Here is a 25,155-nt window from a genome sequence, read left to right on the forward strand (position 1 = left end):
CCAAAACTCAAATCTCAACCTGAGAAAGTCTATAGATCCAACTACCAATACAGGAAACAAAAAGGACAAAGGAACATATTAAATGAGACCAAGGCAATACAAGTAGCAAAATCCAGAATATAGGAAATTCTACACAACAAATGACCTAGTTTCTTCAACTAATAAATTACAAGAGAAAAGAGTGAAGGAACATCTATAGATTAAAAAGGAAATGAGGCATGTTAACCCAAAGCAATATATGGACCTTAGATCTAGACCTCAACAAACAAACTGGAAAAAAAAGACATTAAGACATTTGAAACAACCAGGGAAATGTTTGATAATATTAAAGAATTCCTGGTAATTATTTGGAGAGTAGTGGTATTGCAGTTTCCTCATGTATTAAAAAACACGTAAGTATTTAAGTTGAAATTACATAATAGCTGGTATTTGCTTAAAAATAACCTGGGATGGGAGGGGATATGAATGTATAAATTACACAAAACCAGCCATATGGTGGTAAGTGCTGAAGCTGGGTGATGATTGTGTGGCATTCATTATGCCATTCTCTCTACTTTTGTATGTTTGAAATTTGTAATAAAAAGTTGTTTTAAAGGAAACTTAAGCTGGAAATAAAAAGGTAATAATAACATATCACATCATTACTCTGATCACATCACGTCACTCAGAGGAAAAATTAAATTCCATACAAGATCTTGCATGATCAGTTCTCCCACTACTTACTCCTCTGATCCCACTCTTCCTCTTTCTTTCTCTACTCTAAACACTATCCTCCTTCCTTGCTATTCCTCAAAGACGTGAGGCACACTTCGATCACAGAACCTTTTCACTTGCTGTTCCCTTCCTTGCCTTAGAACACTCGCCTCCCAATATCTGCCTGATCAGTTCTTCACTTCCTTCAGACCTCTGCTCAACCATCGCCTTCTCAGTGGGGTCTTCCCTGATCATTCTATATAAAACAGCGAAATCCCCTGCCTCGTACTCCTATGCCCTTACCTGGCTATAGTTTTCTCTATGCCACTTAACCCACTGTGACAAGCTCTGTTGGTTTCCTATCTATCTCCCCCACAAGCTCCCTGAGGGCAGGGGCTTTGTCTGTTCATTGCTTTATCTTCTAGGCCAGGGGTGTCAAAACTGCGGCCCACAGGCCAACTGCGGTCTGCAATCAATTGTTAATTGGCCCACAGCAAATTCCAAAAATATATTTAGTTTACTTAAATAAACCAGGTGAGGCAATACGTACTTCACCTCGAGTGAGTGGCCCGGCTGTTAGTGTATTTTACCGTACATGGCCCTTGGTAAAAACGTTGAAAAAAGTTTGGACACCCCTGTTCTAGGCCTACAACAGTGCCTAGCTGCCCTTGCACATGTTGTAGGAGCTTAATAAATACTTGTTGAATAAATAACTCTGGACCAGAGAAATAGATGCAGAGATAAGACGGGGCAGTCATGAGAGGTCTTCCTCCTACTTTCAAGCCATTCATAAAGCTCAGCTGTACTTCTTGAGTTGCTCAGCTTCCAGCTGCTCTTCAACTTCAACTTCACTTGCTTTGTTATTTGCAACTGAAAAGTCCTAAACAACATAAACAGCTAGAAGTCCCCAATAAACACAAAAGTGAAAAAATAGCCTAGAAATGTAATTATTAGGTTCATGAGAAAGCATATACTATAGCATTCAGGAAGATGAGAATGCATATTAGAACTAATGAGGGTTCAGTGAGTGGCTGGATACAAAACATATATAAAAACAATAGGTATCTTCATAAGAGCAGTAAGAAAGTGATGGGGAAGATGCTATTTACAAGGGTAATGTGAAATACAAAACATCTAGAAATAAGCTTAATAAGAAATGTAAAAGTGCAGGAACAATATGGAGACAACACCAAACATTACATTCATATAATATTCGTATATACAAAAAATACAGAAAAAGATCATAGAAGGTATGATTAGAATATTTAAAATATATACAGAATCTGAATATATACATCAAAATGTTAACAATAGTTCCTCTAAATGTGAGATTGGTAGCTTATTTTCATTTTTATGTGTTTTTTCCCCCCAGTTTTCTATAATGATTTATTTATTTATTTATTTTTAAATATAGAGGCTTTGGCAACTTTCCTGAACGCTGGCCATAACTGACACAGAAAGGAGCAAGGGAACACCCAAGAGTCCTGAACGCCCAAAGCCCCACGAGCAGCTCCTTTCTGTCTACAGTATGGGGGAGAAGGGAGCAGAGGGGGAAGACCAGAACGGTCAGGAGAAGAATTCTGGCTTTGCCATTTACTACTTGTAAGAAAGTGATTTAGAAAACTTACCTAGCCTCTGGGCTCCAATCTTCTCACCTCTAATAGAGAAATATTAAAAGCTAACTGTTGGACTTGCATGAAGATGCAGCAAACTTAGTGGTGGCATGTTATATATCAGTGGTCCTCAGAGCCGGTTACTCGTCAGAATAACCCAGGGAGTTTCTGAAAATATAGATTTATGGACCCCAACCTCTATCTACTGAATCAGGAATTCCACAGGGAGGGCCTAGAAATTTATATATAATGTCATTATAACATGCACTTTTGGATGCATTTCTGATTTTTATACAGCCACTGTATCTGGGAACTGCTGTTTGAAGAACCAATAACAGAACTTACATAAAGAAAACTGCAGGAATATTCATAAAAAATTGATAAAAACCACATTATTGTTTTGAGTTATTATTTAACTTCATGTGTAAATAGTCTTGTCTTCCAATTAGACTTCAAACTTTTTGAGGACAGAAACCATGTATTTCCCCCAAGCACCTAGCATAGAATTACTGTGCACACAGAAGTTATGAAAGAAATACTTGTTAAATGACTCAATGAGTAAGAGTAATAGCTAATTTTGTAAAGAATACACCAACACCATTTTAAAACAATAAAGCTAAAAATGCTGGGACCTTGATTTGACATTACTCCTGACAAAGCTGTCTTCCAATGACCACCTTCACATTTATCCACGCAGTTTTGGTTACAGAAATACTAAAAGAATCTTAGTAGAAGATATTTCATTTATCATGTGGTCTTCCACAGCATATGGACCTGAAAGTTCATAAAAAAGTTTGGGATATGGACCAGATGGCTTCTAAGATCCCTTCTAACTCCTCTATGAAAAGGCTGCATTTATGCTGTCTTAAAGGATGGACTGGATTTCGATAGAAAAATTGTGAAAGGAGAACATTCCAGTGGAGGTCATCATGTTCATAATGATGATTCTTCTAGTGGGGAATGAAATAAAACAAAGACAAGAAAAACAGATGAAAGGATTTTAACAAAACGTAAGTGGCAGAAAGAGAATGAGGGAATGAATAAATGATTACCTAACCAAATTTCCCAAATAAGATCAAAGAGATTTGGCCATGACATGTCTTTCCAAAGAGAGTATGTCTTTGAGAGCTGTACGAACACAGAATGGCTGCTCGGTTTGCAGGGAGATATTTAGTGGACTGCTGACTTCTCTTTTCTAACACGATTCAGGATACCCACAGTGCCAAGTTGTAGTGATGGTGGGACCCCGCTTAACAGAGAATTAACACATTCCCTTGTGCACTGCTGAAGTTCACTCTAACCGTCAGAAGTAACCAGGTGACTGGTCTGGTCAGAATCAAGGTCAACATTTCAAAGCATGGACAGGTATATTAAGGAGCTTTTTCAGAAATAAGATCATGGGTCAATTATTGAAATCTGTGAGAGACAAAAATGAGAAGAAAGGAAACTGAGGAAGAGAGAAGTTTACATATAGAATGGATGACGTAGTTACAAATGAAAGCAAAACGGGGACTATTTATTTCTCTAGTACATTCTGCGACACACTGAACAGAAGTTAAAGTAGATTAGACTTTAAGGAGTGAGTGGGAGATGTAACAAAATTTATTAGATACATCTACTTATTAGATTAATAGACATATCAAAATTTGAGTTGAAGAATTTATTCCTCACATTGTAAAAGGGATTAACGCAGTAAAATTTGAGGTGCTCTATTCATCTTACTTTCATTATTTTTTTTTAAGATAAGGCATAAAGAAGGCAAAACAAAAGGCAGCTGGAAAGATGGGCTTAGATAAACTGGCTCTGTAGTCATTAAGAGATTAATAGAGGGGCCGGCCCAGGAGCTCAGGCGGTTGGAGCTCCGTGCTCCTAATGCCGAAGGCTGCCGGTTCGATTCCCACATGGGCCAGTGGGCTCTCAATCACTAGGTTGCAGATTTGACTCCTCGACTCCCGCAAGGGAGTTAGTTCTGCCCCCTGCAACTAAGATTGAACATATCACCTTGAGCTGAGATGCCGGATGGCTCAGTTGGTTGGAGCGTGTCCTCTCAACCACAAGGTTGCCGGGTTCGACTCCCACAAGGGATGGTGGGCTTCTACCCCCTGCAACTAACCACGGCAACTGGACCTGGAGCTGAGCTATGACTCCACACCTATGACTGAAAGGACAACAACTTGACTTGGAAAAAATCCTGGAAGTACACACTGTTCCCCAATAAAGTCCTGTTCCGCTTCCCCAATAAAATATTTAGAGAGAGATTAATAGAAAAAGCATTAAAATATATAAAAGTTGGAAGAAAATGAATATAAATAATATAAAGGTTTTTCAGTTTGTGCTAAATGTAACAGAGAAGTATTAAGTGGATCAACAGAAATGGCCAGCCTAGAGAGATTCTGTTAAGCATCAAGAGCAAAATTAAAGACATTCAAGAAGAACTATACAGGAAGTCAAAGAAGTGAGACATGAGAGAAAGAAATATATGAATGGGATTCCTGTTTCTATACAGTCATCATTTAGAAACAATCATTAAGAAAATCAGACCCATTGAGCACACCCAGGTTTACAATCATAGTAAGAGAAAGCAATAAATACTGTGGTTTAACAGAGAGGGACTGGCCTTTAGATGCAGACAGTGCTCGATATAAAACATGGCTCTCCTGCCCCACCACTTCCCAGCCTTGTAAATTTAGAAAGTTAAATCCCTCTGAGCCTCTGTCTCATCTAATCAATGAGACCTACACCTTATAAGATTGGTGCATTGGAGGTAATGCATATAACGTGCTTAGAACAGCACTAGATAGGTGCTGATGTTAATATAATAATCATTAATATTGTTAGTTTTATAAATATTATGTAGCAATGCAGTTGACAAAAATTTACTGGATAGATATTAAATGCCAGGGTGGTACTGGAAGGTGCTGGAAAGACACAGAAGACAGATTGCAGAAATTGCTTTGAAAGGAGAAAAAAACAAAGTCTAGGAGATATGATATAAACATTAGAAAATATTTTAATAGCATTTTATTTTGAATTTTTAAAAACTCTTCTTGCTGAGATTGAAGCTTTGAAAATATATAACACAAACAGCTATTTAATATACATATGAACATGTACTGCAAATGCTAGTAATACCAGCAACACAAGGTTTTTAAACTAAAGGAAAAGAATTAGCATACATGCAAAAAAGATTGTTAGTGGAGCCACTAATGAAACAAGGGCAAGTCTAGGTTTAAACTGCCAGGAGGAATCTCGTGCCCAGAAGCCCATCCAAATCATAGGTGCTCCTTGGCTCTAAGAACAAGGTACTGCCAGGACAGTTTGTACAAAATGTGCTTTGTACACATCAATAATGAAAAGGGGCCAAAAAGACAAGAACACCCACCTTCAGAAAACCAAGGTACCCAAGTGAAAGAGTTTAAAACTCAAAACACAAGAGGTAGTGGCCCAGAGGATTTAAAAGGATGAATTAAAAATAAAAGCTCTTAGGGGGCGGCCGGTTACTCTTAACAACAAGGTTGCCGGTTCGATCCCCTCATGGGCCACTGTGAGTTGCGCCCTCCACAACTAGATTGAAACAACAACTTGACTTGGAGCTAATGGGTCTTGGAAAACCACACTTAAAATAAATTAAAAAAATTAAAAATAAATAAATAAAAGCTCTTATATAATAATATAAACCAAACATATAAATCTCAAATTAACAATTAAAATTATTTCCATTTACCTGATTGTTTAGAATTTCTTTCTTTCCACTGAATATTTTTGCATTTGATCTGGTTTTGTCTCTCTTTTCGGAGTCGTTCTAATCTTTGAGCTTGAAAAGAAATATTATAACTATAAGTTTGTCAATGAAAGTTTACTATAAACAAAGACATAATTAACTACCTTTATATGAATAAAGATGTTTTATATTGCATACGTAGGGAAAAAGTCATAAAATTTTAAAGGTGGCACCCCTGAAAAGCAAATACCAACAAAAACATGAAAATATTCTTGATTTATAATTGAAATTAGAGGATATAAAACATTAATAGAGATCATAAAGATAGTATTAACATAGAAGAGAATAATAAAATGTGAAAACTTCTGTGATTAATATGACATTTCATTATATAAATCATTAATAACGGTCTTAAAGGAATTTTAATGCACAAATGAACTGAAGTGAATATTACATTACAGGAATAAAATTACTGTTATGAATTACTCTACCCGTTTCAAAAATTAAAGATAAATGAACTCAGACTAGACTATTAAAGTTTTAAATATAAAATCCTTTATCTAAAAATCATGAAAATTATAAAATGTCAAAGCTATATAAATTAGCATAGCTTTTCTTCAGTGGGCTGAAACAGTTTATAGGTAGTAAAAGAAATGATTTGTATCTTTGTAACATTAGTCAAATCTTAAAAAGAACAATTTTTCTTATACAAAATTTTAAGATATGCTGAAAGGCTTAAAAAGTAAATTCCTTGGTCACTAGCACACCCCACAATCTTAATTAATTATTAGCATCTAAGTTTTATCTTAAGAAATTCCAACAACAATAACAAAAGCATCACCTAAAATTATGCATCTGTGATTACATTACCACTGGCTGAGCAACCTTCAGAAAGCAGTGAGAACCTATCTTTTAAAGAAATACTGTCCAGCATACATTAACAACTGCGGCACACTGAGACCATGATGGAAAAAAAGCCACAATTAATGCCGTCTTTCAAAATTAGTTTCCTCTTGCACTTCCTATCCTAGCACAATGCTAACAAAAAATAAATAAAATAAATAAATTTCTCTTTCAACCACTTTCAAGGTAGGAAATCATACACTCCTGCCTTAACATTGTGGTAGGGAAACAGGAACTATTCTTGCCAGAAATTTCAATTACGTTGGCAAAAGCATTCTGACAATGTCACTATATCTAACCAAATTCCACTCCATTCAGTTGCAATTAATAAATGTGAATGGTATAGCCAAAGTAATATAATCATAAAACTCTCAATTGAGCAGCATATTCCTAGTGAAATCCATTCAACCTGTCATATCATTTCAATAACCTGCAAGGAAGTCTGTTTCAACTAGAGAACTGAGAATCAATGGTTCTAAATTATACTGAAACCTTCACTCAAATCCTATTTTGATAGAAGTTCCTTTAGATACCAGGAAATGCTATTAATTATTTTCATCACGAGAACAAATTATTCTTTGTAGATGTCACAGAATACTGAATTCTGAACCACAACCTTAACACGCCTTTCTCTGGAAATCGTATCCTGCTCTACCTGCAGTACTCCTTCGTGTGTACTTTACATTTGGAGCATGAAAATAAACATGTAAATATTTTCAATATTCTACTGCATCTCCTACCATTACTTGTCTGAGAGTTAGCAGGTTGCTGCTACTGATTAGATTATATTTCTGATTACAAAAAAAAAGATCTCTTAGAATAAATACCCTGTTGTATTAGAACTACTGCATTATAGATTCTAAATAATTTATCTAAGTAAAGGCCTTGGTTCATCACATTTCTTTTGCAAGGCTTCCAAAAAATAGAAGCTGGAAAATGGGCAATGGTAAGCTTTTAAAAGCTAATAACTAAATATATATGTATATATATACACATATATATATGTATATGCACCAAAGATGAGCATTTTCAAGCCACAGAGATCAAAGGGTAGAGATCAACGTAAATAAAGTGTATAGAAAACAGGAGTACCTTTTCTACCATGTTACCAGGAAAATAAGACCGAGTATTATACTGTATTTCTTGTCCATCAGATTAATCTTCTATGCAGTTTCCAGAGCACTCTCTGAAATGCTAATCTAATCACCAACTTTGAACTCCATGTAGTTTTAGTTACTACCGTGTTTCCCCGAAAATAAGACCTTGTCTTACATTAATTTTTGCTCCAGAAGATGCATTAGGGCTTATTTTCAGGGGATGTCTTATTTTTTTCAGGTACAACAATCTACATTTATTCACAGTCATGTCATCTTCTTCTGGAACATCGTTATAGCATACTAAACGAGTCCGTCTGGCTGATGATCTTAACTGGGGCTTATTTTCGGAGTAAGTCTTATTTTCGGGGAAACCCGGTAATCTCATACCCAATGTAGGAATTCCTATTAAATGCAGCCCTAATAAATATCCAGCTGTCTCCCTCAGTCCCCCAATTCCTCCAGGGACAAGAACTGTCTCAGGCAGCAGCATTCCTTAGCTGGTCAGCTCCCAGTGTAAAAAGGTTCTTTATTATGTCAACCTGAAATCTGCCTCCAGGGACTAATGTTGCTATGTGAAGAAAACTCAAAACAAATGCACATCCCTTTCTACCTGATGATTTTTTAGAAACACAACATCCACCATGCCTCTCTCTCATTGCCAACTTTTTCGCCTATTCCTGTCTATTTCTTTCTGATCGCATCATTCCAGAGGCTCTTTCCATTCAGTTGCAGAGACGGATCTGTTGCTTACTCACTTTGGTGTTAATACATGCACATTCCTGTTAATACACAGAAACTTACCCCATTAAACCTAGTCCAACATTATACATTATTCTATAAGATTGTTTACTGATTTAAAGCTCAGAAGACATGACTAAAAGGTGATGTTTACCTGTATTTGAGCGTCTTCTAATACCAAAGTCCCAACTTGAGGTAATATCGACTGACTGGGCATATACGTAGCCCTGAGTCTCACCATTGCTTCCCTGAATTTCTGACCCACTGTCTCCAGGCATTGAAGGAGGATGAATCTTCTCTAGGTCAACATCATGGTCAATGAGAACCATCTCACACATTCCTGTGTCATCACTGGTCACATGGGACTGTCGAATATGAGCTAGAATGATAGTTGGATTGTCCAAGAAGGCCATCCTTTCTGTGGGCCAATTTCCTTAAAAGGCTATTTTCTCCTCTTCATGTTGTTTCACGGGCTCAACTACCTAGAAACATGACGTACACAGCAATATTTAAAAACAAGGCAAAAAAATGACTGAATCATTTTTTAAACAAATTCAATGTGAAAACACTACCTTGAAAATCAGCATTTATCTCTGTACCTAGGAGCTTAAAAATATTAAGTCTAAGTTTAAAGGAAATCCTTATAAGCGCTAGGGGCTCTCCATGGTTATCAGAGAGAATGGCTTCCTCTTGCAAAACAAATAATAGTAACTCCTTAGTCAGGCTACTCAAAGCACATAACTACTGTTAAAACAATCAATTTTCCTTTCTTTCTCTCTTCATTCCATGCAGTCTTCTCATTACGTATAAGGTGATGGAGGAACAAGTTGTATGAAACTGTATTTCTTCAGGTTCCATTTCCCTCTCCTGTTATACGGTTGTAAAGTATCTAAAAAGGCACAGACAATGCTTTCTGAGTTATTGGGAATTTTACAAAAATGTTCCACCAAAGTAATTTTGTTCAATAAGTATATTTTCCTTTCTTCTGATTTAAGATAGAACTGTGCTTTTAAAGTAAAACTTATTAATCAAACTTGTCTGTTACCAGATTAATTTCTTCTTTTAGAAACTTAATTATAAGAACTGCTTCCTGAATCCTGTTAAAACTGTAATGATGTTTACTCTGGGAACGAGATGGTACCTCCTCAGTTAAATGGGACTCCTCAACAAAGGAAATATTACAGAACAGTAGTTAAGAACCTAAGGACCTATAGGTAAAACTGGGTTCAAATCCTGAGTCTACCACTTGTTACCTATGTAATCTTGGTCAAAATAACGTTAACTTCTTTGAGCCTGTTTTTTCTTTCTTCATTCATAAAATGGGGGTTCCAGGGATAAGCTGATATATAAGAGACGATGCAGGTAAAGTGCTCAAAAGAGTACTTGGCACAGAATTAAGTATTAGCTGCTATTAATAATAATGATGATGACGATAAAGATATCAGCACCAATTTCAGCTTTCAATTCTTGTTTAAAGCAATCCTAAAATACATCGACAATTCACCCTTCTTTAGTAACTTCACAGCGGGTAAAATAAGTGTGTGCTTCCTTTGTGACCGAGGACTCTGCAGGTCATCTGGGTCACCTCTCTGCTCCTCTAAAGCCATTATGAAGTGCCAGGAATGTGAATGCTGGATTGCACATGGTCCCACAAACAGCCCTAGAATTTATTTTTAGAAAGACCTACAACATCAGACTACTTTCTTGCCATAGGTTTCTTCTAGAAAGGGAACATGGGGGAAATCTAGTTAATAAATTGTTATAGCTGAGGTTTTAAAAATTTTTTGCCTGGTAACATAGTCTATTGACATCACTTGGTGGGTCTTAAGATAAAGATACTGAGATTAAGAGGAGGTTTAACTGAGGAGCATCTCTAAGCAAGTGAATTACATTAGTTTTCATTTTTCCCTTTAAATATATCCACTGAGTACTTATTTTTATACTGAGGCTCATGGGAAATGTCCAAGTGTGTAAGGCATCCCTGAATCAAGACATTTATACCCAAATACTGAACTAGTATATCTCTGAATACAATGGAATTCTTCTAAGTGTCAAATTTCTGAGACATTCAGTCTCAGAAATGTTAATGTCAGCCCACCCTTTTAAGTGTATTCATCAGGAAAAAATTACAGAATTAAAGTGGAGCATTTACATTTCACTTGTAAAAAAAAAACAACGAATTTATAGAACCACAGAGATGTGTACAACCACTTATAAATGATAGTTTTGATTTTGTAACAGAATCACAGGATCACAGACCGCCAGAGCTACAAACACCCCCGTAGCAACCAGTCAGCATGTCCCCCAGGACTGTGAGGCAACCAGCTGCCCATAGAGGCGTCGCAGGTGCCTCCAACTTCGTATTGAATGGTTCTCCCCTACAGAAACAAGGGGTTCTATGAGAAGCCATACATTTAATGGGTGTTCTGGCACCGAAAATTCAAATGGCAAAGGGCAAAGCAACAAAAGTATGCTGGAGTATCCTCAACAGAATCTTTTCCGGGAATAGAGTTATGGGCAAACACTTCTGAAGGCACACACCAGCTCCCTCACTTTCTCTTTACAGAACAGAACCCTCAAACATCCCAACACGAGCAGACAGCATCTCTATTAGTACAGTATGACTTCATACAATGAGGAATCAGTAGGATTCACTCAACAAATATGTATTCAATACTAGTTCTCATAGGGAACTCCTACAGGACTGCCTGGGAACCATGCTTTCCACCTCCTGCGCCAAGTACTTGAGGATTCAGACTGAAAGTTCCACAAGGACAGAGGTAAAACACCCATACCCCTTCTGGCGACAAAGGATCTTACACATGGCAGGAATTCAATAAATGCTGCCATCTAACTTCCAGGACTACACAATCAATTATGTTGTAGAGATTAGACATGTATGAGCATGTCATGTGTAATTGTGATTATAAGGAAAGGCTTGCCTTTTCTTCCTCGGTACAGATTCAAGAGCCTCTCTTCAACATAAGCTTCAAAACCGTCACCTTGGGACACTATCCAATACTACTTTTCAAAACCAAAGGCCATGTTTTAAATCACTTTAAGAGCAGCAAATTATCGTTTGAAGGTAGATTTGATTTCTAAGACAAAGATATTCTGAACACAGATAAATTATTTTCTCTGATCAGCTGTGCCAAGATCAAAGATTTTTTAAAACACAATGTTGGCAGGGGTTCAGAGAAATGGGACTTTTTAGAGAGTAATTTGGTAACATCTATCAAAGTATAAAATATGAGTACCCTTTGGGCAAATTCCACTTCTAGAAATTTGCTCTTAGGAGATAACTACGCAAAAATACTTATCTCAGGATTGTTTGTAATACTAAAAATCTGAAAGCAACCTAAACGTCAACAGTGCAGATGCCATGACACATACATACAACGGAATATTACACAGTCATTAAAAATACAGGATAAAGAAAGGATAAACAAAATGTGGTATATGCGAGGTGTGGTCACAAAATACGGTGAATGCTGCTGCCGAGTCCACCCAGCGGCAAGGCAGGGATCTTCAGTACGGGAAGCAGCACGTCGAACCTTAGTAACACTGTGCAACAAGTTTCAACTTGTTCAATGCAGTTGGTTGGGTGTGAGCTACAATTAGAGAAGGTGTGTTTTATTTAAAGTGTGCTGTACATCATCCTCCATCATGACAATGCTCTGTGTCACACATGGCTTCTGGTACACTGCAAATATTGTCTGTCAAATAAAAACATTATGGTGTGTCTTTATCCACCTTATTCACTGATCTGGCACCGGGCAACTTCTGGCACTTCCCCAAAGTCAAAATGATTCAGGACATCGAGGCAGCCATGACAGAGCAACTAAAGGCACTCACGAAAGAGGACTTCCAGAACTGCTTCAGAAAGTGGCAAGAACAATGGGATGTGTTGAAAGCGAGGAGTATTTTGAGGGGAACTAACGGCAATGTGTCTTTTACTGTAATAAATTGTATTTAAACATTCATCGTAGGGCCGGCCCAGTGGCTCAGGTGGTTGTAGCACCATGCTCCTAACGCCAAGGTCGCGGGTCCAACTCCCACATGGGCCAGTGAGCTGCGCCCTCTACAGCTAATACTGTGAACAACAGCTCTCCCTGGAGCTGGGCTGCCCGTGAGCCAGGGAGCTGTGTCCTACACAACTAGACTGAGAAACAACGGCTTGAACCGGAGTCGGGGGGAGGGAGGTCGGAAAAGGGGGGAGGGCGGCGGGGAAGGGAGGAGGGGGAAAGGGAGGAAAATAACAAAAAACATTCACCGTAGTTTTTGATCATACCTCATACATACAATGGAATGTTATTCAGCCTTAAAAAGGAAATTCTGACACGTTACAACATGGATGAACCCTGAGGCCATTATGCCAAATGAAATAAGCTCATCACAAAAGGACAAACACTATATGATTCCACTTATATGAAGTATGCAGAGTGGTCAAATTCATAGAGAGAGAAAGTAAAATGGCAGTTGCCAAGGGCTAGAGCGAGGGGGGAATGGGGAGTAAGTGTTTAATGGGTACGTTTCAATTGGGGAAGATAACAAAGTTCTAGAAATGGGTGGTAGTGCTGGTTGCACAATAATGTGAATGTATTTAGTGCCACTGAACTATACCCTTAAAAATAATAAAAATGGCAAAGTTTATTATATACTTTACCACAATTTTTTAAATTTCAGATTAAATTTTTAAAAAATGTCTAGGAAATGGCAGATTAAACAAAATTAAATAGGTTCTTCTTGCTGTTTAGTTATAGCACATCTCAAAGCTTTTAAACTATTACTATATATTGTGAATCTCCAAGAGTGGGAAATCTCATATACCCCAAATCCCAAACTTATTTGATCTCTACACATTTTTTCCTCTAGAAACACTAAAACATATCAATGTATAACAGAGTTTCACAGAACATGGTTTAGAAATGCTTCTCTACACTTTTACAAATGCTGGCTCTTCGAGCTTTGAATGCCTCTGCTGGGTGTCACCAGTTCTTGACTCTCTAGGACAGTTGGTCCTTTTTATATACCTTAGGCTATTGGATAAACAATAATTTCAGGCTCCAGGAGGTCTGTTCCCATAAAATGTCCTACGTTTCACAGGTTCTCCCACTTTTAAATCCAGGTCCCTCAAAGTATAAAGATTTGTTTTACTGAAAATGGAAGCAATGGGACATCACGCAGAGTAGGAAGATAGTAAGAGATGTCCCAAAAATGACACGGCCATTTTTAATGTACTGGGTGAGTCTCCTTTTATATTTCATTCATTCATTCAACAAATATTTATAAGTTCCTACTATGTGCTAAATGTGGTTCCAGGTGCAATTTGGATGCTATTACCACTTTACATAACCATTTGTGTTCACTAATCATCATGCAACCTGCTATGGTAACCTGGTACGTGCCCCAAACAGGGACTACATTTTATAGGTTTAATGGTATCAAGTCTTAATACAAGTATATTTTTAATAACTTTATACACTTACACCCTCCGAACTGCATTTGCAATGGCTTACAAAAAAACATAAGACAGAGTAAAAAAGTAGATGAGAAAAGTGGCAAAGGGCAACTAAGTCAGGATGAATCCATTAGTCAGTGCATGCCGTAAGATCTTACACATCTGCTACAGGTAGACTGCAGAATCCCAGAAGCAAAAGGCAAGTATAATAGCTAACCTTATTACAAAAGCTAGACTTGTTCTTTCCTTTTTAGATGGATTAATTCATAGAATTCTCAAAACAACCCTGTAAGATACTTACTATTTTTATCCCCATTTTACATACGAAAAAACTGAGGTATAGAAAAGAAAAGCCCAAAGGCAGATAGCTAACAAGTAATAAAACCAAGAATCAAAGGCAAGAGCTTGGGATCTTAACCATTATACACCCTTTCTAAACAAAGAGGAACAAAGAATTATAACAGTCTTAATAAACATGATTTTAAAAATCATGTTGTTGAGCTCTTTGGGTTTTGGACCCTGAGAGAAATTTCTTCCATGGGTCTTTTGAAAGATGCAAGATAGTAAACGTGTAATACAGTAGACTAGACCCTTAACCTCCTTCCACTAATGCAACAGTGATTTGTACAATAGCAAGAAATGAGCAGCGCACAAAACGGTTGTTCAAATATAAAAGTCACAACATTTTACACATGAAACGAACTTCAGAGTGTTGACCTGAAACCATGGAAGAAGGGTGTACTTTAAATTCTCAGTTAGTCTGTATCTTTTTGGAAGTCCCGAGATTCGTGCAACTTCAGCTACAAAGTCCATACTTGAAATATTCTGTGTTTCTTTAAATAACCCCACTGTAAACAAATGGGCCCTCCCTATACTTCTTCACTCCTAAGCACCTGAGATAAGCAGCGACATGACTTAAAATGCTCAAGTTCAGCCAATGGTTAATAGGAAATTCCCCTTCCTGGACTTTCCAAACATTCCCTACAACTCACTTGTCTGCCAGACACAGACTCCAAATCTCCTCACCTGCAATCTGTGAAAACTTGTCTGAATAAGCAACAAACAGCCCGAGGCTTCTCAAAGGTCTGCAAACTCCCAATCAAAAATTACTGCTGCCCCATCAATGTGTCATATAAATGTTGGCATGTTAATTGTGTATTTATAAGATTGTTAATGGTTAGTTAATTTACCTCCCACACTATTACTGTACTTGAAATGATTTAACGTCTGCTGAGGGAGTTAACAACATGTAACAGCAGATGCCAGATTTTTTTTTTTTACCTTTCCACCCTGTACCCCCACTTCATGCTATAGCATTAGGCAAGTTAAATCTGATTCCTACACAGGATTCCTTAAGAGTGTTATAGAAGAACCCACATTTATTTTGCACTACAGGGAATGATCACAAGTTAGAAAAAGAAAAGGCTTTTTGTTAGACGCAGTCTTCCATTTATAAAAACCAACAGACCCTGTTTTTTACTAAGATTTCAACATTCTTTGATCTAAAGTTCAGAATTCACACCTCCTGCAATTTGAAAATAATTGAAATGACCATTAAAATAAAATGCACTGTATTGCTTTTAAATCTCTTCTTCTCTCTCCAATTTAACTCCAAATTAAATCTTCATTTACTTTTCAAACCAGCAAAAAGTTAAGTTTTTTTCCCCTTGGGGAATTAAAATCTTCTATGTGAATATGCCTAATTTCATTAAACAATAAATAGTGAGACCCTATATCTGGAGTTTAATTTTTCCTTTCACATTTTTCTTCTGTATTTTGACTAAAAGTACTTACTAAATTAAAACAACAAAAAAGAAATGCTTGTATCTTTTGAATAATATGGGATTCACTCAGTAAACATCACTCAGAGCTAGGCACTGGGAATCCTACAAAAAATTATCTGAACACTGGCCTGCACCCTCCAGAGGCTTACAAGCCTGAGCAGATGAGCTATGTCCCGCACAGACATTACAGTAACATAAGGCAATACATACTAACCATCAAATGAGGCGCTAAGACAATATGTTTTCCAAGAGACAAGAAAATTACAGAAGGCTTCAGGAAAGAAGGTCGCGTTTAAGGATGGCTAAGCTTTCATTAGGCAGAAACAAGGAGAACAGTAATAGATGACGGTTTACTGAGCTCTATCAGCTGTACTTTTCATGTAACAACATATTTCATGGTTACAACCAGCCCAGGAGGTAGGTATTATTATCCCCATTTTATAGGTTTAAAAAATTAAGGCTTAAAGGAGTTAAGCAACTTGCTCAAGGTCATATGGTGGATTTTCAAAAGGCCAGCCTTTGCAGCTCCTCCCATCAAGAGATGGAGTCTATTTCCCCACCCCTTGAGTCTGGGCTTACACTGATTTGCTTTAAGCAGCAGAATGTAGTGGAAGTAATATTGTGGGACTTCTGAACCTTAACCTTGAGAGACCTTGCAGCTTCTGCTGCCGCCTTCTTTGGAACACATCTGAATCATGAGAAGAAGCTTGGGATAAAAGACTACCTGGAGAGGCTCAGGTGTCATTCCAGGTTGTCTGCTGAGGCCCCCTGATGAGTGACTAAGGACATCTGGGACCAGCCAGACTGCCACCAACCTAGCAGACCAGGTCTTTTGTTCTAACAAATGTCTCCTTTGGACAAAGAAACCCTGACCCTTGATTTTTCTTTTCTTGTGCCACTAACCTCCACCTGAAACGTCTCTGATCTTACCATCTGTCACGATCCAGTTAAGGGGAGCCTGGTACAGTACAGCGCCTCTCACACTTGTCCACGGACACACCTAAAAGGCAGGTGACCATAAATCACAGTAGGACAGAATCTAGGGGAGCCACCTAAAGCAATATGCTCTAAGAAACTGTTCTGGAATTCATTCACATTCTGCATGCTATCCTGTAATATACTGCACATATATTTGTTTTAATAGAAAAAATGTTTTACTTTTTAATGTATCACTAAAATCGACACTCCAGGAAGATGTGCCATGCTTCCTTTGTGGCTTCTGGTACTCCCGGCACATACAGGTTTTATCAAAACCTCAGACTGAACACAAGATAGAAAAAGAGTTTGGTGTCAAAAATGTCTGATTTTTGTGAAGATAAAATGGCACTTTACCAATGGACAACTCAAGATCTAATTTTTTCTTAATAGATGTCTCCTATGACAAGTATGAAAAACTGCAGTTATTAGTAACACCAAACTATATATAAAGTTGTAAGTACAAGTTAGACTAAAATCTCTATTATTATGCCACTGTTACTGTTTATTAGCTAGCAATAAACTTCAGACAGCCCAACCACCCACCACCCCCAAAACTCCAAACATGCCAACACTTCTGGCTGTTACAAGAAATCTGGCTGTTATAGTTTGGTGCAATGGAGCCCTAAATTATTTTTCTAATGGCTGTTGTCTCTCAGACATAATAGATTTCATTGACACTTGTGACAATAAACAAATAATTTTAGGTTTTACTTTTAAGATTTCAGGCGAAAATGTTTATAGTTTTATCTAGAGTGAAGAAATTAGTAGCACCAAAGAAACTTGACTGCTTCTCAATGTGAAAGGAGCTGAAACCACAAATAGCACTCAACTGTCTATTAAATACTCATTCATTGATTTCATTTATTTGACAAGTATCTATAAAGCACTTAATATGTACCGGCAATGGAGATACAATGCTGAGCAAAACATGGAGAGACTCGGCCAGTGCCCTCATGGAGCTGAAGTGCACATGGCAGTGAGACTCCTAAGATGGCTTCAGAAACTCCTGGCTCTTGGTAGCCACACCTTTGGGTTATGCCCTTCCCTTGAGTGTGGGTGGAACCTGACTTGCTTCTAGCCAGCAGAGGTGATAAGAGAGTCACTCCCTTGATTATTTTCCGTTATGTAAGACTACATCCCAGGCAAATGAAGCCGGATTCTAAGCCAGAGAGATTTTCCTGCTGGTCTTGAAGAAGCAAACAGCCGTTATGGAACTACACGTGGCAAGGACCTGAGAGCGGCCTCTAGGAGCTGAGAGCGGTCCCAGCCAACAGGGAGCAAGGCAATGGGAACTCAATCATACAGCCACAAGGAAATTCCGACAACCTGAGAGAGCCTGGACAGAGATCTTTCCCGAGTCCAGCCTCCAGGGGAGGATGGAGCCAGCTGATACCTTAATTTCATCCCTTTGGGAGCCTCAGCTGAAAACCCAGCTGAAGCCATGACTCCTGACCCACTGAGGGATAATAAATTTGTTTTGTTTTAAACCACTAAGTTTGTGATGACTAGTTATGGAGCAATAGAAATGAAAATATATAGTGTGGGAAAACAGCCTAAACTCCTTTACCTTCATACACAACATTTAAGGCTCTCACAACCCAGTTTCACTCACCTGCCTTCTTCCCAGCATGCATCTCCCAGGACTACTGGGCCAGTCTGCCAGCCTTCGGTAATGGTACTCCCTTTGTCTAAGACGTGCCCTTCTCGCCCAATGCAAACTTTCCTCTTTTAAGCGCAACTCTCACATCTCATTCTCTGTCAACCCTTCTCCAGCTCCCAGGGTCCAAACTGTTTTAAAGGCATTTTATTTCTACCTTCAGTACAGTTAGCTACATGAGAACCATGTTTAAGGAATTGCCAACTTTTTATCCACTTCTAGATTCAGAAATGCAGTCACTCTGTGAAGGTGTAAGTCTGTCTCTCCCCCCATCACCTGTAAAGGTGCTGAAGACAGGAATCCCTCGACCCCACCAACAGTAATGCAGCGGTTCTCAACTGGAAGGCAATTTTGCTCCCCAGGGGACATTTAACAATGTCTGGACACATTTCTAGTTGTCACACTGGGGGCGGGTGCTATTAGCACCTAGAAGGTAGATGCCAGAAATGCTGCTAAACATCCTACAAAGCACAGGAAGCACCCACAATAAAGAATTATGTTCCCCCAAATGTCAGTATCAATGATGCTGATTGAGAAACCCTGCTGTGTTGTGTGAAGCCAGTAAATTTGTGGTAATATCCAACCTGACCCCGAGTGTCATTTATACTGAGACTAAACTATACAACTTTGCTACTAATAAAATCTATGGGCAAATCTTCTAAGGCACCAAAGTTCAGCTCCTAATATCTGTTTACTAAAATCTTAACCCACCCTACGGAGAACCACAGCTCAAGTTACCACAATCAAGACAAGTTGTACTCCTTCAAACTTACCCCTTTTGATGTGAAGCCTGTTCACTCTTCTTCACCTGACTACTTCCTACTCGTTCTTCAAACTCCAGCTCAATGGTCAGTTCTTCCAGGAGGCCTCCCTAATGAAACCCAGAGCCGGGTTAGCTGCTCCCTTCTTTGTGGTCTTGCTGCACTGCACTTTGCCACCACTCCTACCAAGTAATCAATCTAGCACATGGCCTGTGAGTAGTAGGTGCTATGTGCTGCTGAATGGGCTCATTCTGCCTGCATTTACTGAACGCCTACTATGAGTCAGACACTGTTCTAACTGCAGAGAGCACAGCAGGAAACAAAGTCCGGCCCTTATGGGGTTCCCGTTCCAATGTGGGAGACAAACAAAATAAAAAAATAAATTATACACTAAGTTAGAAGTGCTACAGGGAAAAATAGTGCAGGGAAGAGAGACAGCATGCTAGGTGGGTGGAGCCACAGTTGCAATTGTAAACAAAGTCAAGAAATGCTTTGCCAAGTGGCCAAGTGACACTGAGTTAACGTTTAAAAGGAGGTGAGAGAACAAGCCATGTGGACTTCTGAGGGAAATGCAATCGAGGGAGCAGGCCTGGCACTATTCAAGAAGAAACAAGGAGTCGGCAAGGAAGCAGGTAATAGAGGATGAGGTTTGGGAGAGAGCGCAAATCTACTGCAGGCCATTCTAAGGGCTCTGCTTTTCCTCCAAGTAAAATGGAGAGTCACCGGAGGCCTGGAGGCAGAGCGGTGATATGGTCTAACTCACATTGTAAAAGGATCTCTCTGGCTGCTACACTAAGGATTGAATGAATGAATGAGCAAACTAATCACAGTGTTTTCTTAAATAATAATCTGTTTATATGTTGGTTTTCTCTTCTAAACTATAAGCTCCTTAAGGACACTGTCTTATTCATCCCTGTGCCGCCAGTTTCTAGCAGAATGTGGCTGGCATCCAGTAAGAGCTCAGTGTGGAATGAATAGATAAACAAATGAATCTTTCTTGTTCCCAAAAGGTTGTGCCATGATTTTCCAAAACAAGGCCCTTTATCCATGGTGCTCGTTCAATAGATAGGTCTCCAGCTACAGTCTAAGATTTATTTTCCTCTTATTGTTTCCTCTATGTCTGACGTTTGCTTAAACAAGAAGAATCATTCAGTAGAGTTATGTTTCCATTTACCTGGCTCTCAGGTTAACCACATCGTCAGTTAAGGGAAGCAACACGGTTTATTGCAACCACCACTCAGGAAACCTGAATTCCAATTCCCTAATTACTAGGGACCTAATTACACGGTCTTGGACAAGTCACTTCTTTAAAACTGTTTTGCACATCCATCCACTGTCGCATCTGTTTTATGGGCAGGGTGAACTGTAAAAGGGGCCTTTTCCGCTCTCAACTTCTATTCCAATTGCTTGTGAGGAGGAGGAAGAGGAGGAGGAGGAGGAGGAGGAGGAGGAGGAGGAGGAGGAAGAGGAAGAGGAAGAGGAAGAGGAGGAGGAGGAGGAGGAGGAGGAGGAGGAGGAAGAGGAGGAGGAAGAGGAAGAGGAGGAGGAGGAGGAGGAGGAGGAAGAGGAGGAGGAAGAGGAGGAGGAGGAGGAGGAGGAGGAAGAGGAGGAGGAGGAGGAGGAAGAGGAGGAGGAGGAGGAGGAGGAGGAGGAGTTTACCCTGAAGTCCTAATAACAAGTTTTGTGTGTTTCTGATTCATACTGTTTTCCCTCAAAGGTCAGAAGAATTCCACTGCATGTTGTACTTTTATTACTCTACCATGGTTCAGACTCCAAGGATAGACGTACAAGGGAATCCTTTTTTAACAAAGATTTTAATAGTACCAAGATTTTGGCAGCAAACCTTCTACAAAGGTAAATCATGTTGACCGATCTGAATGGGCATGATGACCACCTATATTTTTAATGCCATTATGTATAGAAACTGGTTCCTAAAACTACAAGAGTGAAAGTTAGTAAACACATCTGGAATTTCAGGTCATTGTCTCTAGCCTGCCTAGGAACTAGCTATGGGATGACTTCAAGCAAGTCAGTGCCTCTCTGTTCCCCCAGCAGTGAAATATCCATAATCTAGTCCTGATGAGCCACTTTCTGGGGATACTTACAAAAAGTAAAAAAGCACTATATGAACCTAAGATGCAATATTATTGACTTTTCTTGTTCTAACTACATCTTTTTGGAAGGGAAATAAATGTCAACTATGACACTCATTCATTTAACTCCTAATGAGTGGAGGACAGCAATGAGAAAATCTAAAGTAGGAGATAATCCCCAAACTATTTTTATGTGACTTTGAAAGATGCTTTGTACTTTCATTTGAATGGAGCTTTCGTAACTTTGATAAATGGTAAGTGCTTTTCTTGTTATTAACAAAACTGCACTAACTTTGCCAGGTATTTTTTATAACCTTGTAGACTATGTTCTTCTTTTGTTTTTTAAACCATCACGACATTGATCAAACATGAGGACAGGGCAGCAGACTGGCTTCATTCTGCCTATAATGTTATGAAGTTAGGGTGGAAGTGTTTCACAAAATACAATTTAAGTAGAATAATCAATTATCTGGATTCCAGAAGGTTACTTATTTATTTAGTAAGCACTTATGTCACTTACAAAACTATGAGGTAGAGTCTATTATTATTCATGTTTTACAAATCAGTCAGCTGAGACCCAAGGCCACTGAACTAGCAAGAGGTGGGGGCAGGAAAGAGGCTGGCTCATAACCATTATAATCTGCTGCCTCCGATTTCCAGTTTGTCTCCTGCATCACATTCTTCTTAATCCCCTTCTCTCACTCGTCTAGATATGGATATAAACACACTTACCTATACATTCAACATGCAGGAATACATACTACGTGCCGGGAATTAGCGGTATAAAGTAGTAAATCACAGTCCCTATCCCCAAAAGGCTTCCAATCAAACAAGAGGGAAAAGACAAGTACACAAATGGTCACAGCAAAGAATGAGAGCAATGCTAGAGGATTCTATAACAAAGTACTATGTATGGAAACACAAAGAAAAAAACATTTAAATGAATCTGGATACTCAGACAAGGCTTCACAGACATGACTAAGATCAAAATAATGGAAGTGATCACTTCCAACTTTTAACTTTGATAAAGGGTAAGTGCTTTTCTTGTTATTAACAAAACTGCACTAACTTTGCCAGGTATGTTTATAACCTTAAGAACAGAGGAAAAATAAGAGCTGGCAACTGAATCATCTATAATGCTGGCTCCTTGATCAGAAATGTTTAAAATAAAATTTTCCCCAGATCTGTCCTATGGACTTCAGATGCATATCAGGCCAGGCACGGGTTATCACAGAAGCAGGGAAAGGACAACTAACCTTTGGAGGAGAGGAAGTGGAGGCAATCGAGGAGGTTGGGAAAGGGGAGGTAGGAAAGCAATCGAGCATCAGACTGCCTGGCTCCAAATCTGGATACAGCCACTGACTCACTGTGGGATCTAGGGAAAAGAACAATTTCTGTGCCTCCCTCACAGGACTGTTGTCAGGATTGAACGGATTCATATACTCGTATGTTATGTGTGTATAACAGAGCCTGGCCCATGGTTAGCACTATACAAATGTTTATAATTATTGTTATTGCTAGTATTCCCTGGTCTAAAATGAATCTTCAAAGATAAGAAGTTGGTTGCATAGTTGGAAGAAGGGTCAAAAAGACAAACTTATCTCTTCCAAGTAAAGAGACAGCATGAGACAAGGCACTAAAACCAGAAACAGCAGAATATGTATTTACCGTGCTTCCCTGAAAATAAGACCTAACCGGAAAAAAAAAAAAAAGACCTAACCGGAAAATAAGCCCTAGCATGCTTTTTCAGGATGACATCCCTGAACATAAACCCTACTGCGTCTTTGGAGCAAAAATTAATATAAGACCCGGTCTTATTTTGGGGGAAACACAGTAGGAACTAAAACCACATGGAGTTCAAAGTTGGTGATTAGATTAGCATTTCAGAGAGTGCTCTGGAAACTGCAGAGAAGATTAATCTGATGGACAAGAGACAAGATTAGTTATGAAGCTGTGACTACAAATCAGGGAAGAGATAATGAAATCTGAAGTAAGGCAGTGAGAGATAGGTCTGTGATTTTAAGAAATATTAAGAAATATTTAGGAGACAAAATTGGTAGAAATTGGTGACTGAGCGGATGTGGAGGGTTAAGGAGAAGGGGAAAGTTTATGGCTTGCATGACAGTGCCAACAAATGAAACTGTGAACTCAAAAGTAGGAACCGCTTAACAGGGAGAGGGGAAATGAGGAATTATGTTTCAGACACAGTGAGCTTGAGATGTCTACGGATTACCCAGAGATCCATCATGATACAAACCATTATGATAGCCTAGGAGAAAGGCCTAAGCAAACGCAGGAGACAACACATGAAGTGGTATGCAAACCCAAAGCCTCGGAAAAAGATCTTAACAAATTTGGAACACATCAACGCATTAATGCCAGATGAAGCCATGGATGTGAATGAGCTTACCCAGGAAGAATACGTAAGAAAGAACAGTAATCTAGGGAACCCAAGAAACAGCAATAGTTAAATGATGGGATGAAAAAAGAAAGCTGTGAAAACCAAGTCAGTCAACCTTTGCCTAAATTCTAAAGCTAGGATCCATTCTGTGGAATTTCACAAGTATCTAAGCAGTTACTTTTGTCACTGGCTTTCCCCTCTCCTCTCATTTCCTACTAAGAAGTTCCAACTACTGGATTATGAAGTCCTTGAGAGGAAAGGACTAGAAGCCTTATTTGGCTTCCTATCACTAATACCCAAAATAAGGCCTGGTACACATATCCTTGTAGAATGAACCTGGCTGAACAGAGAACAATGTAAAAGTTTCCTGTTAATCAAGACAGAGGGAAAAAAAAAAGACAAAAGCTCATGGAACTCCTAGGACCTAAGGTTGCTTCCAGCTCAGACCAGAGCCAACACAGAGCCTGAAGAGAGCAAAAGCAGGAAGGGGGCAGACTTCATACACTGCTGCTAGGAAGGTAAAATGACGTAGCCACTTTTGTAAACAGTCTGGCAGTTTATCAAAATATTAAACAGTCACTTGTATAACCCAGCAATCCACTATAAGGTATATACCCAACAAAACTGAAAACACATTCACACAAAAATTTGGATCGGAATGTTCATGGTGTTCAGAGCAATATTATTCCCAATAGCCAAAAAGTGGAAACAATCCAAACCTCCACTGACTGATGAATGGATAAGCAAAATGTGGTATTTCCTATTTCCGTACAATGGAATATTATTCGGCAATAAAAAGGAATGAAATATTGATACATGCCACAACATGCTAAGTAAAAGAAAGCAGACACAAAATGCCATTATTGTATGATTCCATTTATATGAAAGGTTCAGAATAGGCAGGTCCATAGAGATAGAAAATAGATTAATGGTTGCCAGGGGCTGGGGGAAGGAGGGATGAGGAGTGACTGCTAATGGGTATGGGGTTTCTTTCTGGGTAACAAAAATGTTTTGGTTTTAGATGGTGGTGATGGTTATACAACTTTGTGAATATACTAAAAATCATTGAATTGTACGCTTGGAAAGGGTGAATTTATGGCATATGAATTATATCCCAATTTTAAAAGGGGAAGTAGAAACATAGGATGGCTAGAATCCATGCTGCATCCTAGATTTCTGCCAGTTTAGGTGATCCCCACACAGGATACCAACAACTAACTTAACTGAACAGTATTTGCAACAGTAACCACAAACA

At 38.7% G+C, this 25,155-nt stretch overlaps 1 protein-coding gene across 5 annotated transcripts in view; it reads right to left on the bottom strand.

The window, feature by feature from the left end:
* MAPKAP1 (MAPK associated protein 1) overlaps window positions 1-25,155 on the bottom strand; it is a 219,241-nt gene that overhangs the window by 183,702 nt on the left and 10,384 nt on the right. For 3 of the 5 annotated variants that reach the window (XM_033123342.1, XM_033123340.1, XM_033123341.1), the window contains 2 exons: window positions 8,920-9,247; window positions 6,031-6,120 (listed from right to left, as the gene is read on the bottom strand). The exons of 1 other annotated variant lie outside the window; for it this stretch is intronic. In XM_033123342.1, the coding sequence (XP_032979233.1) occupies window positions 6,031-6,120; window positions 8,920-9,178 (349 nt within the window). In that variant the 5' untranslated portion in view covers window positions 9,179-9,247. The remainder of the gene's footprint in view (window positions 1-6,030; window positions 6,121-8,919; window positions 9,248-25,155) is intronic. One more of the 5 variants, XM_033123344.1, reaches the window with a different exon arrangement.

The sequence above is a fragment of the Rhinolophus ferrumequinum genome, chromosome 12, assembly GCF_004115265.2.
Source record: "Rhinolophus ferrumequinum isolate MPI-CBG mRhiFer1 chromosome 12, mRhiFer1_v1.p, whole genome shotgun sequence".
NCBI classification, from domain to species: Eukaryota; Metazoa; Chordata; class Mammalia; order Chiroptera; family Rhinolophidae; genus Rhinolophus; species Rhinolophus ferrumequinum.